Source organism: Cygnus atratus, chromosome 16, assembly GCF_013377495.2.
Source record: "Cygnus atratus isolate AKBS03 ecotype Queensland, Australia chromosome 16, CAtr_DNAZoo_HiC_assembly, whole genome shotgun sequence".
In the NCBI taxonomy this organism is placed as follows: domain Eukaryota; kingdom Metazoa; phylum Chordata; class Aves; order Anseriformes; family Anatidae; genus Cygnus; species Cygnus atratus.
The window spans coordinates 3,619,214-3,635,671 of NC_066377.1; the positions used below are offsets into that span (position 1 = coordinate 3,619,214).

The 16,458-nt window shown below is 52.6% G+C and overlaps 1 protein-coding gene across 1 annotated transcript in view; it reads left to right on the plus strand.

Annotated features, from left to right (window-relative positions):
• LAMA5 (laminin subunit alpha 5) overlaps nucleotides 1-16,458 on the plus strand; it is a 90,933-nt gene that overhangs the window by 38,129 nt on the left and 36,346 nt on the right. Inside the window, exons 3-14 of the mRNA XM_050714080.1 lie at nucleotides 251-368; nucleotides 4,002-4,120; nucleotides 5,140-5,310; nucleotides 5,791-5,888; nucleotides 10,857-10,972; nucleotides 11,924-12,042; nucleotides 12,604-12,694; nucleotides 13,215-13,349; nucleotides 13,819-13,881; nucleotides 15,141-15,281; nucleotides 15,663-15,800; nucleotides 16,234-16,368. Coding sequence (XP_050570037.1) covers nucleotides 251-368; nucleotides 4,002-4,120; nucleotides 5,140-5,310; nucleotides 5,791-5,888; nucleotides 10,857-10,972; nucleotides 11,924-12,042; nucleotides 12,604-12,694; nucleotides 13,215-13,349; nucleotides 13,819-13,881; nucleotides 15,141-15,281; nucleotides 15,663-15,800; nucleotides 16,234-16,368 — 1,444 coding nt within the window. The remainder of the gene's footprint in view (nucleotides 1-250; nucleotides 369-4,001; nucleotides 4,121-5,139; nucleotides 5,311-5,790; nucleotides 5,889-10,856; nucleotides 10,973-11,923; nucleotides 12,043-12,603; nucleotides 12,695-13,214; nucleotides 13,350-13,818; nucleotides 13,882-15,140; nucleotides 15,282-15,662; nucleotides 15,801-16,233; nucleotides 16,369-16,458) is intronic.

Consider the following 16,458-nt stretch of genomic DNA (forward strand, 5'->3'; position numbering starts at 1 on the left):
CCTGTAGCCACAAAGTCTGAGTTTTGTTTGCATTCGGACTCGTGGGAGCTGAGCTCCGTAATCTGTCTCTCCCCAGCAGCCTCATCGTATCACCATCCTTTTAGATACGGAGGATTTTGCTCCACGAGCTGCCTGTGAGCAGCAGGCTCTGCAGAGCGGCAGCTCCTTTATTCAGCTGGGAGCCCCCAAGCTCCCCCTGGTTCTCTCGAAGCTTTGAGCAGCCGACTAACTCTGTGTTCCTCTCTTTCAGCTCTTCCACGTGGCGTATGTCCTGATCAAATTTGCAAATTCTCCTCGTCCTGACCTGTGGGTGCTGGAGCGATCTACTGACTTTGGCCTTACCTACGAGCCCTGGCAGTATTTTGCCTGTAAGTATGGCAGCGTTAGGAGAGAGCTGCAGCATAGGGCCAGGTAGTGAGGCCGAAAGGAAGAAGGGCTCTTTGGGCTTGCTCTTTGTGCAAGCACTGGGCTAGTTTGGAGCTGTTTCTGTGTCACTGCCGCGATGTGGTACATGTCTCCTGCCCACTAAGGCTGCAAGAGTTGAGTTTCAGATCGTAGCGGCTGGCTGAGGTTGTGGTGCTCCTCAGGGCAGGAGAACTGTTTTGCTCTGTGGGGCTAAATGTATTTTTTAAGGTATTGCCACTGGTGCTCACCCAGATCTCTGTGGATGCCAAAGCTGGCACCAGTGTCAGTGGTTGGGCGTTGCTGGTCTAGGTATGGAACCTCAGATTTGTTACCATCTTCTCTCTCTGTCTGTCTGCCCTTTACCGCGCCCAGAGGAGCATATTTCAGCTCTCCAGAAACAAACCCGCAGCTCACTTCCAGGTGGCTGCAGGAACCCAAAAGTCTGGGGGCAGAAAGCAGCCCCCTTCCCCTTACTGGTTACCGGAGACGGGATGCAGCCTGGGCAGGGTGGGGAGCCGCTGTCCTGCTGCTGGCCGGATGGGATCAGAGGAGGCACTTGGAGAAGGAGGCTCCAGAAATCCCGTCTGTGCGTTTGAATTCCCTCCTTCCCAGTTCCCTGATTAAAACCTGACCTCTTTAGGAGCAGCTGGTTCTCTGGCAATTTGTCCCATGGGGTCTACGGGGTAGCCAGATCTGAGGAACGTGTTAACCACCGTCCCCCGCCCAGAAGCAGCAGCAGCAGTAACTGGGAGAAGATGAGAGTTAAGATCTACGGCCAGAGCTTAAAACCTGTCATGGAGGGACCTCGGAGCACTCAGAGGCCTTGCCCTGGGCTGCCCCTCAGGGCTCATATTTCTGAGTTACCTGTCAGCCCGTGCTTCAGCTCTGCTGGCCTTTTCTTGTGCAGGAAAGAGCTGCAGGCGTTTTGTGTGCTGCGTTGCCTTAGTATGGCAGCTCCTCTCCAGCACTCAGATTTTCCCCTCTGCTGTGTGCTAGGGGGGAGTCGCTGCTGTCAAGTTGCTTGTTTTGTTTTTTTTTCTTCTGTAAGGAGAATTTCCCTTCCAGCTGTAGTGCCTCTCTTGGGGCCCATTACAGTTCTGTTATTGTATGGTCTGGGGCAGAGCTCTTGCCCTACATACTTGTTCCTGCTTGTAGTGGCAACGCTGCAACATCTGGAGCTCTCTTCCCTCCTGCAATGTCAAGCCCTGTCCACGCCAACCCCCCTTGAGAAGAAGTGAGATGTAACGACACAGCCCAGTGGAAAATTCCCGTGGAAATAAAGAGGTTGCTGGTCCGAAACGTGCCGGGTGCCCTAGCACGACAAGTCCTTTGCAGAGGTTTATTTTTGGCTTGGGGAATTCTGTAGGTGGTCTAACAAAAACACTGTGCGGTTCGCTAGGGTGGTTAAAAGCAGCTGGCAGGGCTGTAAGCGCTCTCCAGAGACGCCGGCCAGCCTTGCCGGGGGTGATACCGTCCCTGGTGGGAGGCGTTCGCTTCCCCAGGCTGTCCCGGGCAGGGCGCTGAAGTGCTTTTGGGCTCAGCTCTGCAGGAGGAGGGCAGAAATGACGTTGTGGAAAGCATCTGTTAGGGCAGCTGCTGGGGTCTGGGGGAGCGGGGCCGGAGGGAGCATGGCAATGCGGATCCTCCGTGCTTCGTGGCGGGGAGGCACCGCGCGTTCCTTGGCCACCAAAGAAGTGGGAGCAGCCGGATGAGATTCGTGGTGGTGTTTATCCCCATGAAGGGTTCCCCACGCAGCGTTTCAAATGGGGACGGGACGTGAAAGATGCCCGGTCCCAGCTGGCCGTGCGGGCTGCGGAGCCTTGCCTGCCCCAGCTCAGCCTGCCGGGCAGGGCCAGCCCCTTTCATTGCGCTTTGCTGGGCAGTGCCACCATGGAGGGGAGGGCAGACAAAGCACAGAGCCAGGCTGTCCTCATCTCCACCCAGGGCTGGCCTTCCCCAGGCTGCTCTTTCCGTACAACATGGGTTAAGTAAAACTGTCTTAGCTCGGAGACGGAAAGTCCTGCCCAAGGGCATCAGTACAGCTGGTGACAGAGCCAGAGTGCCCGGCTTCTGCCTCACGCAGCCATGGAGATTTGAGCTAGCTGGAAAAGATTTTTGTTTTTCCTGAGGAGCTGCTCTTGCTGAGCATCCTGTCTCCGTGCTCAGCCATGGCAGTGCTCTGGAGATCAATCACCTCACGCCAGCAGTGACAGGTTCCTCGCCTGAGGCTTCAGGATAAGCTGCCTTTACAGAAGCACCTGGTGAAGCAGAGCTCGGGAGCGAGACACCAGAGCTAAAATATTTCCACGCCGTCTTCCTGGGGGCGCAGCTCAGCTCCTGCCATTTCCACAGCAGCGTTTAACGGAGCAGGACCACGTTGTTGCTGGAGACCAGGTGTAGGTGGCCACGAGGCGAAGGGCAGGCTGAAGCCGCCTGTGCTCACCGGTCCCGCACCTCCTGCCTGCCTTCACCCAGCAGTGCAGCACGTGAGGCAGGGGGCATGCCCGCTGGAGGCACGTTGCAGCAGATTTGGGAGGGTTACTCCCATGGCTTAGACTGATGATTCTCATCAGCTCCCCACGTGAGCTGAGCAGCGCTGGCAGGTCGTGTTGGCTGCCTCGTATTCCCTCTCCTCCCCGCGGAGACGGCGTCCGAGCGCTGCAGCGACGTGCGCTTCGGCAGGCGGTGCTGAGCGCTCCTGGCACGGGTGAAATGGGGGTGGGAAGGAGCAGCACCCAGGCTCTTCCCTGGGGGAGCAGCCCCATGGGGCTCCCCACCCTGCAGAATCGGGTCCTTCACTGCCCTAGCACAGTCGCAGTGGGTTTGCGGGCTCTGCAAGGTGCGGGGCTTGCAGGAATGGCTGTGTGGGAAAGCCAAGGCGTCCCTGCAGCTGCACGCACACTCGTGTCATGCAGCCTCGTGGCATGCAGCATCACGTCCAGCTCCTGGGAGCCCACCAGGGTCCCCAGAGCAGGTTGCAGGGCCAGCAGACTGCCCAGTGGTGCCTGTCCCCTGGCTTTAGCCAGCCTTGCGTTGCCACGTAGTGGCAGGAGCCCTCGGGTGCTGTCCCCAGGGGGCGGTTCCCATCAGCTTCAGCATTTCTGTTTTGTAGACGTAGTGGGCATGGTGCAGTGAGCTCCTGCATCAGGTGCAGAGCTCTGGCAGCAAACAGCCCTTCAGTTCAGCGGAAGCAGTGTAGCAAATTCCCCATCAGCAAATGAAGACAACAAATTTAGACTAGGGTTAGCACTCAAACTGTGAGCTTAATGCCAAAATTGCAGGGCAAGTTTCTTGTAGGTGGTCACAGTCGGTGCAATGTCTGTTTCCTACCTTCCATCTGTGAGTTAATTCACTGCACTGAGGTGATTTGGAGGAATTTCCGATGGTGCCTGTTACTCTCACAGCGACTCCCTGCCTTCTCAGCAGTGGAGCACAAGTGTGTTAGCAACAAGAGAGTTGATGCAAAGCAATCTTTACCCAGTAAGTGCTTAACGAAGAGCATAGACCCTTCTCTCCTGTTGGCCAGCGCGGAGAAATCAGTACAGCACTTCGAATTGTTCCTTTCCCCTTACTGCTTTCATCTCTGGTTGGTACAGCTTCCAAGAGGGACTGCATTGAGAAGTTTGGACTGCACACCGTGGATCGTATCACCAAGGACGACCACGCTATCTGCACTACTGAATATTCCCGGATCGTGCCTTTAGAAAATGGGGAGGTGAGCCGTTGCACATGTCCATCCCCTGGGGCTCCCAGGGTTTCTGTGGCTGTAAAAAATGCTGGTGAGGTGACCGGCCACTGAAATAGATGGAGGAGTCTCGTAGGAGACGTTGGGCAATTCTTCCTTGTATGGATGAAGAAAGTCCTCTGTCCTCCCAGCGTACAAACCCTGGTAGAACACAGAGGACATTTGGGTTGTGGCTGTGCCTCCAGGCTGATGAAGCAGTGTTCCTGTTGCCTGTTTCCTTTTGTGCCTCGATTTACATGGAAAAATAGCCATGGGGTGCAGCAGTCCGGAGGGACCTGACTGCCTCTGGTTGCAGTTGTGCTCAGGGCGTGAGTCCTAGGAGCTCCTCAGCCCTTCCCCTGCTCCTGCCCACAGCCCAGCTACCCAGAGGAGTGGCAGCAAAGTGTGCATAACCCATGAATGTTTCTCTTTACAGAGAAATGGAAGTCAGCAGGAGGCTTTTGAGGAGGACAGCAAAGAAGAAGAGAAAATAGAAAGAGCCTGATAATAAAAACTTGCATATTGGGTAGTGCTTAAGTTAAAATCTGAACTCCTCTATAAGGGCAGGTAACAAGATGAAGTAGGCAGAGCAGGGCAGGTGTGTGCATTGGACAGGAGACTTTAGAATTGCTCATCCTCCAAGGGATGCTGCAGCCTTGGTATGAACAGTGACTGGGCACGAAGGACAGAGCCGTGCTATGTTTCATGCTAAAACTTTGCTTAGAGAATAGACGTTCAGGGCTGGTTTTTTTTGGCAGTTGTTTAATTGTGCAAAAAGGCAACAGATTTCTAGTTTGTTTTCTCAGTGACTGAAAGTGCTCATATCAAATGGTTCCCGCTTGGCTTGTGGATGCCACTTACACTGCTCAGCGTTAAGACAAATAAGACCAGCAGGGAACTGATTCAGTTGTCCTGAAAAAGGATAAAGCTTGGGTTCTGCTGAGGGAGAGATTATTTTCCTCCCATATCAGAGGATGATGCTGATGTGTTTTCCTTCCTCGTGTTCTCAGATTGTTGTCTCTCTCGTAAACGGGCGCCCGGGAGCCATGAACTTCTCCTACTCTCCTCTCCTGCGGAATTTCACAAAAGCCACCAACATCAGACTGCGCTTCCTGCAGACAAACACTCTGCTTGGCCACCTGATGGGCAAAGCATTAAGGGACCCTACGGTGACCAGGAGGGTAAGGCAGACCTTGATACTTCTTGCTCATGAGGTGGAAGTGTTTGAGGGGTATTCCAGGGGTATGGGTGCCACCTCTAGGGAAGAGACATCCCGGGATGTTGCCCATGGGAATTTCCTCTCTCTGCACTTGGGCTCCCCAAGCAGAAGGTGTCTGCAGCGGGTGCCACCACTGCTGTGTTTAGAGCTAGGGACTGGTTGGGAAGAGCTGTTCTTAGCACCAACAGCATGAAACTGGGAAACACTTCCTGGTGTCCCACAGAGCTTTCTGGCTGTGCTGGGACACCCAGCTCGTAGCTCATGGGCTCTGTTAGCGGTGGCAGGTCTTACCATAGGCAGATGTTGCAGCCTATAAGGTCAGGCTTGCTGGTGGAAGGAAAATGTTCCAACGCGTTATTTTACTGGTTAAAGTCCTGCTGAATCCTGAGTTGTGAAGCTTATTCTTAAGATATTAATGCCCAGTTTCTCTTGTGCTCTCCAGTATTACTACAGCATCAAAGATATCAGCATTGGAGGGCGCTGTGTCTGCCATGGCCATGCAGATGTCTGTGATGCCAAAGACCCTAATGACCCTTACAGGTATGTTTTTCAAAGTACCAGTTCTGTGTAAAAGCATTTTAATCGTTGTGCTTAAAAAATCGTCGTGCTACAAATGAAATACAGCAGCGTGAGTTGAGTCCCGTCCTGAGCTCGTAATTATGCTGGTGTTGTTGCTCTTGGCTCTGCCCTGGGAACAAACTAGAAACTAGTTCAGCCAAAGCAGCAAAAATGAAAGATGTTTTGCCCATCTGTCTTTTGGACAGATCAGCTCCCTGTACACAACTTTGCCATCCCCATGGGGGCAGAGTGCTGGAGTGGGAAGGTGGGTGCGCAAAGCTGATATTGCTGAACAAGGAGGTGTCTTATCAAAGCCCAGGGCTGTGTTCTGAACCCGTTCTTAGAAGACTCTTGCTTCCCACATGGCTTCTTAAGAACTGGGGCAATGCTCTCACACGTGGATGGCCTCCCAAGAAAGTAGAGACTGCTGTTCGGTTATACTCATAGAACCGTAGATAAGTTATGTATGTAGCTAAACAAATACTCTTTGCAAAAGAACAAGAGCATGCAGAACAGTTATATTTTGGCTCATAGGACTCTTCCCATCCGCCTCAGCAATTTGAAATGGCAAAGAGCTTCTTCAAACCATGAAAGTGTTGCGTCTTAGCCATCTGTTTGCATCCTGAATGTTGCCTTTATGAAGGGGATGGGTAGATTCAGCTGGACGAGGGAAGCTTATATTACTTTCTCATAAGGATCATGTAGAGCTTTTGGATCTTCTAAAATAAAATTCCAGTGAGTCCCAGCCAAGATTAAAAGCTGCTAAGCGTTAAAACAAAGATGTATTGAAAAGCAAGTCTGCGTCAGTGTGCTTAACTCCCTGACAAAGGGAAGTTCATAAATATTTGAGTGCATGGTTCCTTGTTTTCATTTTAGACTTTGGTGTTGCTGGATGCACTGCGCACCCGTGTACCAGAGCAGAGTGATTTTTTAACATGGAAATGCCTTGACATCGATGGCTCAGGGATTTCCAGGAAGGAAGGGAAAACTGAGGGAGGAGAGATACGTTGGGATCGTTGTTCGATGCCACTTCTGCTGATGACTTGCTCTGCCTCCCGGAATTCATCTCCTCCGCTCACATTTGAATGCATTTGGCATCTTCCCTCTAGGCCCCAAGCTGTTTTCTAAAGCCGCAGCACTTGTTAGCAAGCAGCTGTTGCGTTTCACCCAGAGCAGATCGCACTTGCCTAGAGGAGAAGCCATCTCCTCCTTGGGTGCTTTGCACAGCCAGCACAGAACATCTGTGAGGCCCTTTGGGATCCATCAGGGCAAAAAAGCTGGGTAAATAGAAGACCTTCTCATGGCGTTACTGTACCCTGTTGGCAAGCCCAGAGAAGTCAGTGGAAATATGATACCGGGGGCAGCACTTTGGTTGAGAAAACAAGTAATCGGTGAAGGCCTGCTGTTTCACCAAGGCTTCAGCAGCAGCTGTGTGCAGCCTTCCCACTGAGGCAGGCACTGCCGGGCAGTCGTCCCACCCCTCCCGTCCCGACACAGCACGCAGCCAGCAGAGCAATACCTGCCCCAACCCTGCACAACCGGAGGCATCGCAGAGGCAGCTGGGGCCTGGAACACGCCGTCCCTTCGTGTCATCGGCCTCAGCTGTCAGGACTGTGTCATTCGTCCAGAACTCGGTGCAACCCCGAGTGGGAGGCGCGGTGTGTCTCGCTGCGCACGTCCTGCCTCCTCAGACGCTGACATGCCACAGCGAAAGGGCAAGGAAATGCAAACAGAGGGAGGCAAGGAATGTGATTTGGCCCAGCCCTGTTAAAAATCCCAGTTCTGTCTCAGCCTGTCTGGGAGGTCTCTGCCTCTCGTTTTAACTTCCCGCTTCAGCACATGCCCGCTTTTTGTTCCCGTTGCCCAGAAAGGCAGGATGAGCACTTTGATAGAAGTGAGGTGAGCTAGAAATGTTGGCAGAGATTTTAGGGCATGATGGAGCATGTTCGTGAGCTGACTTCCTGGCCATAGATGATGATGTTTATCCAGCTTAGGAAAGTTTTTCTGAAGTGCCAAGTTACGGAGGCTGCACTTCCAGACGCGGTATGTTGGCAGCACATCTGGTGTGAGTGTGTGTGTGTGCAAGGCCCTGTGCTGTGAAGGCAGATACAGCCCCCTTAAGGGTCTGTTGCACTTTTTACACCCATCTCTATTTGCTCTACGGTCAAACGGGCTGAATTTAGCATTGGGAAGTAAAGTTCTCCTGGGTAAAGGTGAGCACCAGCAGGATCAGACACAGACCTTGCTCCTGGCACACCCTGTGAGCAGTGAGATAAGCATCAGCAAGGACTCGGCATGTTGCAAACGGAGGGCCCAGGCAGGAGCCGTGTGTTGACATGCAGCTGCTGTGGATGTGGGCTCGGGAGGACCCTGCGAGCGCCCTGCTTCTGCCTGATAAGAGCTCCTGTTTCTGTGCCTTCATTGCTCCGTCACAGATGTACGAGCAAGAGGAGAGACAATCAGAGAGAGGAGCTGCTGATTCTGTGCCTGATGCTGAAGATAACCGGCAAGATGGTATTTAAAGACAGAGGCCTGGCTGGTCAGAAAGCAGATCTGTGGGAGGAAGTCGGGAATGTTTTCCCCTGCTGGATCCTGAATGCTAGCTTGCTCTTTCCAGTTCTGGAAAGGAAAACACCCTGTGTGGTGGCACCTTTGTGCAGTCAGTGAGCCCTTTCGCAGGTGGCTCCCTCTCTCTCATTTAATTGGAAGCAGTTAGAGAAAGGGGCACTTTTTCCTGATCCTAGTGTGATGTTCTGGCCCAATCCAGATACCGCAGCACTTGTGTGCCGCTCTCAGCTGTGACACAGACACTCGCTGCAGACTGTTTACACGCTGTTGTTGAGCATCAGTTCCAGTGGGAAGGTTGTGGTTTTATGTTTACGGCTGGATGGCCAGGAAATACGTGTGCTATGTGAACGCAGCCGCTCCCTCTTCTTCCTTGTATATATTCAATCAATGAAACATGTAAATATTGTAGCTTGTGAACGTTTGTCCATAATTCATTAGCAGCATAGACTCGACACAAGGTGCAGTAAAGCTGCCGTGATAGATGAGCTCTCTGAGAGGTCACTGCTAACTCTGTAGAGCAAAGTAAATAAATAGCTCCTTCTTCATCTGAAACATGCTTCTTACTCATTGAGGGCCTTCTTTTCGCCTTCTGGGAACTGAACCAATGCTTTTCAAACATCTCAGATGTTAAAGAGCTGGGATGCGTGGCTGGAGCCATGTGCTCCAGCCAGGGACATTAATACTGTTCAGCAGGTTTATAAGTTCCCTGACTCAGTGACCATCTTTTTCAACACGTATATATTGTGGGGTTAGTCTCCAGCTGCTGCCATGGAAAAAAAGCATCAGAAGATTTTCCTTGGAGGCATTGGGCAGTGGTCAGCCAGGTGAGAGAGGTCCGTGGGTGGTTTTGTTACAGAGACATGGCCAATGTTTGCCTTTCTCTGGGTCTCACTCTTGGATCTCCAAAACGTGGGAAGAACAAAGTTTGCAGTGGATGTTTCAGGGCTCATTTCTGCCACGTAGACTCCAGCCAGCCCCTAAGGGACGTGGTTTCTTGCCTGGACTCTCCTGGCCATGGCTCAGTCCAAGAATGTGGGTAACAACAGGGCGTGAGTGTGCAGAGAGCCAACTGCAGCTGAGCATTTCATGGCATCTGCAAGGAGAGGGCTGCCCGTGGAGCTGGGAGCAGAGGTGGGACCTGCCTCATCCTCTCCGGCTGAAGTGAACTCCCAAACTTTCTCCCAGACTTTCATGTCATTCCATATTTCATTAAAATGAGTTCTCTTGTCACATGCTGCTGCCTCTGTCTACCTCTTCACTGTACAGCCGCTTGCAGGTCCCACATCTTAAAAATACGTGTAGGTGGAAAACACAACACTCCCAACTCACTGCAGCCATCAGAGTGTGTCTGCACCTCTGTATTTCATCCAGAATCACTACTCCATTTGTGCCTGACGTTTTTTAAAAAATAGATTTATTTTTAAACACTGCTTTTGAATGGAAAAGCAGTGGAGGAGGGAGAGATGGGAGTGGCAGGCCAGCCCTGAGGGGAAATGAGTAATTGCACAGATAAAAGCTGGAACATGCTGTATTATCCATAAGTCTAATACAACAGAAAGCATTTGTTTTGGATGGGGATCGCCTTCTGCTAAGTGGAAGTTTTGGAGATGATGTCACTGCTGTTAATGAATCAGTGCCGTGGTCGAGCAGGGATGAGATCCGTCGGTCAACCGTCGAGATTTCTTGCCCGGCGCCTCGGGAGCCGCCTGTTTACCCAGCACAGCCGTGCCTGCGCTGGCTGGGGAAGCAGGAGGTGCATTGCACAGGAAGCGTGGGCTGGCGTCTGCTGAAAGACTTCATTCACCTTTCCCAGCTTTCCTATCTGCAAGCACAGGTACACCTGGAGGAGCGGATGGGGCACGCGTGGCCCCATCCCTCTCTGACTCTGGGCTCATTTATTCCTTCCACACCGGCCCTGCAGGGTGCAGGGACATCTCCACACCCCTGCACCACGCGGCTCCCTCTCAAGAATTTGCTTCAGCTCAGGTTTCTGAAGCCCACCACCCCCTCTACCCCCTCCAGCCAGTTCACATTTTATTGTCTGTAGAGCTGACTAGGCAGTGGCACACTGATTTTTTTCTATTCCTTGTCTTCCTGTAAAAAAAAGAGAAGCGATAGGGGAGGAGGAGAAGAAAGGCAGGCAGTGGCACTGGAAGAGCAAAGTTTGGTGTGCGGCTCAGAAAAAAAAAAAACAACAAACTCAGAAGTAAGAAAAATGCCTTAGAAGCCTTTTATCCAGAATACTTGGATTACCAAAACGTTGCTCATTGGTGTATCTGACTGGTGACAGCTACGCACAGCGGGGCTCTGCGGCAGGTCCCCGTCCCGCATGCCCCCGTCGGTGCGCCATGCTCAGCTGACCCTCGTTCCTCTCCCCCGCAGGCTGCAGTGCGACTGCCAGCACAACACCTGCGGCGGGTCCTGCGATCGCTGCTGCCCGGGCTTCAACCAGTTCCCGTGGAAGCCTGCCACTGCTGACAGCGCAAACGAATGCCAGCGTAAGTTGGAGTCGGGTTTTTCCTTCCTTTTCCCAGCTGTTTGCAGAGCACGGGTTGGCCCACGCTTCCCCGGCCCCTTGACGTTGCAGCGCAGCGAAGTGTTTCACCGAAATAGTGCGGTTTGTGGTGTGTAGTGCTGGGTGAGGCGTAGATCAGCAGCGCTGCTGAGAGGACAGTTTACACGACGGTTAATTTTGTTTAGTCGAGGCTCGCACAGGGAGGCCCGCAAAGTCTGTACGGGGCTTTGATTCTGCTCGCGCTCCGGTTCCTCCTCCATATCCAAGGGTTCACACAGGCAAGTCGCGTTGCTCAATTCTGTCTCCAAGATGAATTGCGTTTGGGTCTGTTTACATACAGGACATCTTTATTTGTCCGGAGAAACCTTTGGTAAACGCCGACACTGGAATTTGTGCAGCACTGGGAATGCAGAGCACAGAGCACAGCTACATCGCACGATTTCTTTTAAGTGCAGGGCAGCAAAGGACAGTTAGATCTTATTCTTGTGGGTTTATAGAGACAGCGGGCTGAACTTTACAGCTCACCTCCATCCTGGGTGGGATAAAAGAAGCAAGAATGTTGCCCTCTGAGCCAGGCTACTTGAGGCCCCAAAGTTGGGTAATTTCTCTTTCTCGTCTCTACACGCCTGCACATATTTTTCTTCTGGTTTTGTGCCTGCTGTCGTTTTTTTTTGTTTTTTTTTTTTTTTTTTTGTTTTGTTTTTTTCATTTTTAAACTAGACCTTGTGAAAGAGCTGTTTCTTCTTTGGTTTCGAATTGGAAGATCTCTGGAAGCTTGGGTGTTCCCCCAGATGCATTCAAGCGACTTTCCTCATGGAAATGTAACCCATTCGATATCAAACCCACAAGGAAGAGTTAATATCTTGAGATCCAGCTGGTGACAGAAGGACCTCCAAGGACTGATGACTTAGCTAAAATCTCTCTGTATTTTCAGCTTGCAACTGCAATGGCCACGCCTATGAGTGCTATTACGACCCCGAGGTGGATCGCCACAAAGCCAGCAAAAGTCGCGAAGACAGATATGAAGGGGGAGGTGTCTGCATTGACTGTCAGGTAGGCCTGAATGGCTCTGGTGGAAAAAGCTGTTGCAGATCCTTGTGTGTGTATTTCTGCAGTCACACCTGGAGTTCGGTCTTGCTGGCAGCTCTGCCAACCCATTCACACTCCCTCTGTTGTCTTAATTAGGGTCTCTCTCTGGAAAACTGGTCTCTTTGCCATAGTATGCACCAGTAACGACAATAACACACTTGGATCCCTCGCTGTCCCCTGGTATTACCATTTTAGCTGTGCAGTCTTGCTGGGAAGAGGCAGGTCACTCCCATCCTCCTAGCCCAAAGTGGTCAAGACATTTTTACCATCTGAAGCAAACAGAATGGGCTTGAGGTCAGATATGAACCTGAAGCTCAGACTGGAGTTATGGGAGGATGCAGAGTTTGCAGGAAATGCTTTGTTTTCAAATCAGCATATGGAATTTTGAGCAAATTTAGGTCTATGTGCTGACACTCCCGAGTTGCTCCCTCTGGGCCCTTGAGCTGTTAGCAAATCTGGCAGATGAGCATGAATCCTCTACTGCAGGTAGAGGAACTGATGTCCGTGTAACCCACTGTCTTTCAGCATCACACCACTGGCATTAACTGTGAGAGGTGCATCCCAGGATACTACCGGTCCCCTGACCACCCGATCGACTCTCCATACATTTGCTATCGTGAGTGTGATTTCCTCTGCAGGCTACAGACATCGTCCTGGACTTGGTGACGCTGGGGAGGGTGGTTTGGGGATTGGCATGAAAGATTTTTCTGGTGTAGAGAGTCCAGCACCATGAGAGATGGGGCCATGAGGGCAGTTCCTGCTGCAGCTGGCATTGTCCATGGAAATCTGTGTGCACATGCAGCCTGTATCTGTCTGCAGCATCCATGTAATCAGAAGTGGTGGTGTGTCCAAGGCTGGAGTGACCTAAAACAGTGTTGTCACCTCTGCTGTACCCCCACGGAAATCCAGTCTTAGCTGCTGTCTCTGTGCCCTTTCAGCCAGTAGCTACAAACCACTGCCGTCTGTGCCTCTAAGCCAGACCCTCTCAAAATCACTTTTTTTATTTCTGGAGAGAATTCCTGTCGGATGGTGGGGGCTCTTACAGAGAATCTGTGTTGTAGCAATGCCCCTGTTGTGCTTGTGGCTGGCAAGGGTCTTGATCAGCGATGGCCACTGCAGCTTGTCCCTCTCTGCAGGCTGTAACTGCGAGTCTGACTTCACCGATGGCACCTGTGAGGACCTCACCGGCCGCTGTTACTGCAAGCCCAATTACACCGGGGAGCACTGCGATGCCTGTGCCGAGGGATACCTCGACTTCCCCCACTGCTACCGTAAGTACAGCGAGTGAGGCCATGCGGTGGCCAGGTCTGGGACCTCAGAGTGGGCACAGAAACAGTCAAAGCTCTGTTTGTGGCTGCTCTTTAGATGTCTTTCCCCCGTGCCATGTTGGCAGTCCAGTCTCAGGAGTAGTTCCCACTGGTGTGGATGGAGCTGTGCTCAGCCTCGGTGGAGGCTGGAGCAGAGCAGAGCTGAACCCAGCTCCCTGTAGTCAGTGGGAACTTCCCCTTTTGTCTAGAGTCTGACCTCTGACTTTCTGTGTTGGAGAGAGAAAGACATCTTTCCAGAGCCTGGGTCTAAAATGGCTGTAGTTGTTTTTTATATAGTGGGATGTCTGCACTTGGTTACATGTTTCACATTTTTATTCAGCCCGTTCAGTTTTGGGACCATCAACCCATTGCTATTCTGACAGGATTTCTTTGACTGTGTGATGACCTGTGCGGTGTCTCTTTCTCCAAATAGCTGTTCCAGCTTTCGCTTACAACGATACTGGAGAACAAGTGCTCCCTGCGGGACAGATCATAAGTAAGCACTGCAATTTTCCTTGCTGCTTTGGCAATCACCCTGCTATTATTACTGTTATACCTCGCCGCCTAACGTGAGATCAGGTCTTCAGCTTACTGGACTTGTACGTTGTAAGGGACAGCCCTGACGCACAGCGGTTCTGAGAGAGGAGGCAGCTGAGGGAGAAAGTAACTGTGGGTCCAGGCCAAGTGGGAATGTCCCTTCTGGTCTCTCTGTAAGGAACACCCTAAGATCCTGGAGGGGCTGTGGCTGAGGTGGAACTCCAGCTGGGTTCTCCCAGAGCTCACCCTCTGGGTTTAGGTACACACCTGTAGTTGTGCCACACCTGCATGTTCTGCATTCTCCATGTGGTGGAAGGCACAGTGGGTCCACGGTGACAGCCCCGGCTGCGCAAAGCCACAAGTAGCACAAACTCCTGGGAAGCATCCACAGGCGGCTGCTCGCTCTGTGTTGCTTCCTGTGTTGTTTTCAGTGTTCACCCATGCCCTCAGCCGTGCTCCCCTCCAACTCCCTCCTCTCTGATGATCACCCCTCTCAGCTGATCTCATTCCTTGTCTTTATTTCTTTTCCCACCGAGTCCTCCTTTGTCTCATGCTCCCTAGCGTGCTGGAGATAACCTTTTCCTTCCTTCTGATATTTTAAACTCTGTATCTTCCAGGCAGGTTTTTCTTTCCTGAGCTGGAACTTCTCACTTCCTTTCCCATTTCCCTGCCTCCCCCTTCCTCTGGTTCTTGGATGATTTCTGCACTTCCCTCCCCAGCCCGTCCCCCCATGCTGTTGCAGGAGGCAGGGTTGGCTGACGGCCTCAGCATTGCTGGCCCAGAGCACCAGCCTGCCCTGACAGCGAGAAGGGCTCGGATGCAGCTGAGCATAGAGTGGCCAGAGAAAGAGTCCAAACCCCACCCTGGGTAGCTGAAGTCTTTGGTTATTCATGCGCAGCCCTTGGGCAGTGCTGCACCGAATCAGCCTCCTGGGCTTGTGCAGTCAGCGTTTGCCTGCCCTGTGCATTGCCCTGTTGCAGGCCAGCACCTTGCACAGCTGCATGATGCCGATGTTTCCAAATCACCCTGCAACCCCCTGAGCCAGCCGTGCTGGTCGGCTGAACAGGCTTTGGTTAAAACATTTACGTCTGATAGAAGGTTATTAGGGGGCAGACCCATGAGCTGTCACCTCTCCCTGCAACCCCTTCCCTGACTTACAGGGCATAGAGTTCGGCTGACAGCGCTGTGTTGTTGCTTGTTGTGTGTTCCCCCCTGCAGACTGTGATTGCTACGCCGGTGGGACGGAAGGCAACGCCTGTCGGAAGGACCCTCGGGTGGGGATGTGCGTGTGCAAACCCAATTTCCAGGGGACACACTGCGACCAGTGCGCTCCAGGCCACTATGGACCCAGCTGCCAGCGTGAGTGACTCCGGGTTAGCGGCCTCGAGCCTCCCCCTGCTGGCCTCCCTCCTGGGCAGAAACATGCCTCTCCCCATCCTCTGCTTGTGCTGGGGAGGAGGGGTTCTCCGGCCCTACTTCCAAGTGACAAATTCCCAGGACTTTTGCCAGTATTTTCCACCCAGCCCTAGCCCTCCAGTGTCCATCCAGCCTGGGGGTGCTCTTGAGAAATTCCGTAGGGATGTGAGCTGTGGGCTGGGCATGCTTACTGTCAGCCGTGTCCGCTGTGGTGTCTGCCGTGACTGCATTTCCACCCCAGAAGGACAGGCAGTTTGGTTTCTTTCCTAGGAAGGGAGAACGCTAAGGAGCTGTTTATTTACTAGTGCCCTTGTTGCTTTCCAGCCTGCCAGTGCTCCGGCCCCGGTCAGTACGATGGCACCTGTGACAGCGAGACAGGACAGTGTCTGTGTCGAACGGGATTTGAAGGGCACTCATGCGATCAGTGCGCTCCCGGCTACTTCAACTACCCGCTGTGCCAGCGTGCGTATCCGTCCTTCCAGGGGCCTGGGGGGGGCGTGCATGCCTGTGCTCTGCAAATGCATCAGAGTGCATCAGATCTGGCAAAAACTGCCTGAAGACAATCTCTGCCCTGCTTACAGATACTTTGCTGGAAAAGAGATGCCAAAAAGTGGGCACAAATCAAGGGTTGCATAGTGGCAGTCAGGGTGACAGCAGCAGTCTGCCTCTGCCAACTGTAGGGTAGTTGTTACAGCAAAGTCAGTCTTCTGGTAGTGTTTTGAAGGAATACTAGAAGTGGTTTTGTGGGCATTTTGGAGAATGTGCAAAAATTTGCAGAGATCAACAGTTTGAACACTTAGGGCAGGACCCGCATTTCCATTTGAAAGCCTCAGAAAAAGCCACAAGTGTTTCCCTGTACTCCCAGAGCAGAGCAGACCTTTTCTCTCTCTTGCAGTGTGCGGCTGCAGCGCTGTCGGGACGCTGCCGGGAGGCTGCGACTCCTCCGGGAGGTGTTTCTGCAGACCTGAGTTTGCCGGGCCGAGGTGCGAGCAGTGCAGCGCTGGGTACCACTCCTACCCCCACTGCTACGGTAAGAGCACAGCGTCAGTGGTGGAGAGCTGGGGATGTCCACGTGGCAGAGTGCTGCCGTGAAAAAGACAGGGTGCTTCGTCTCCCCAAA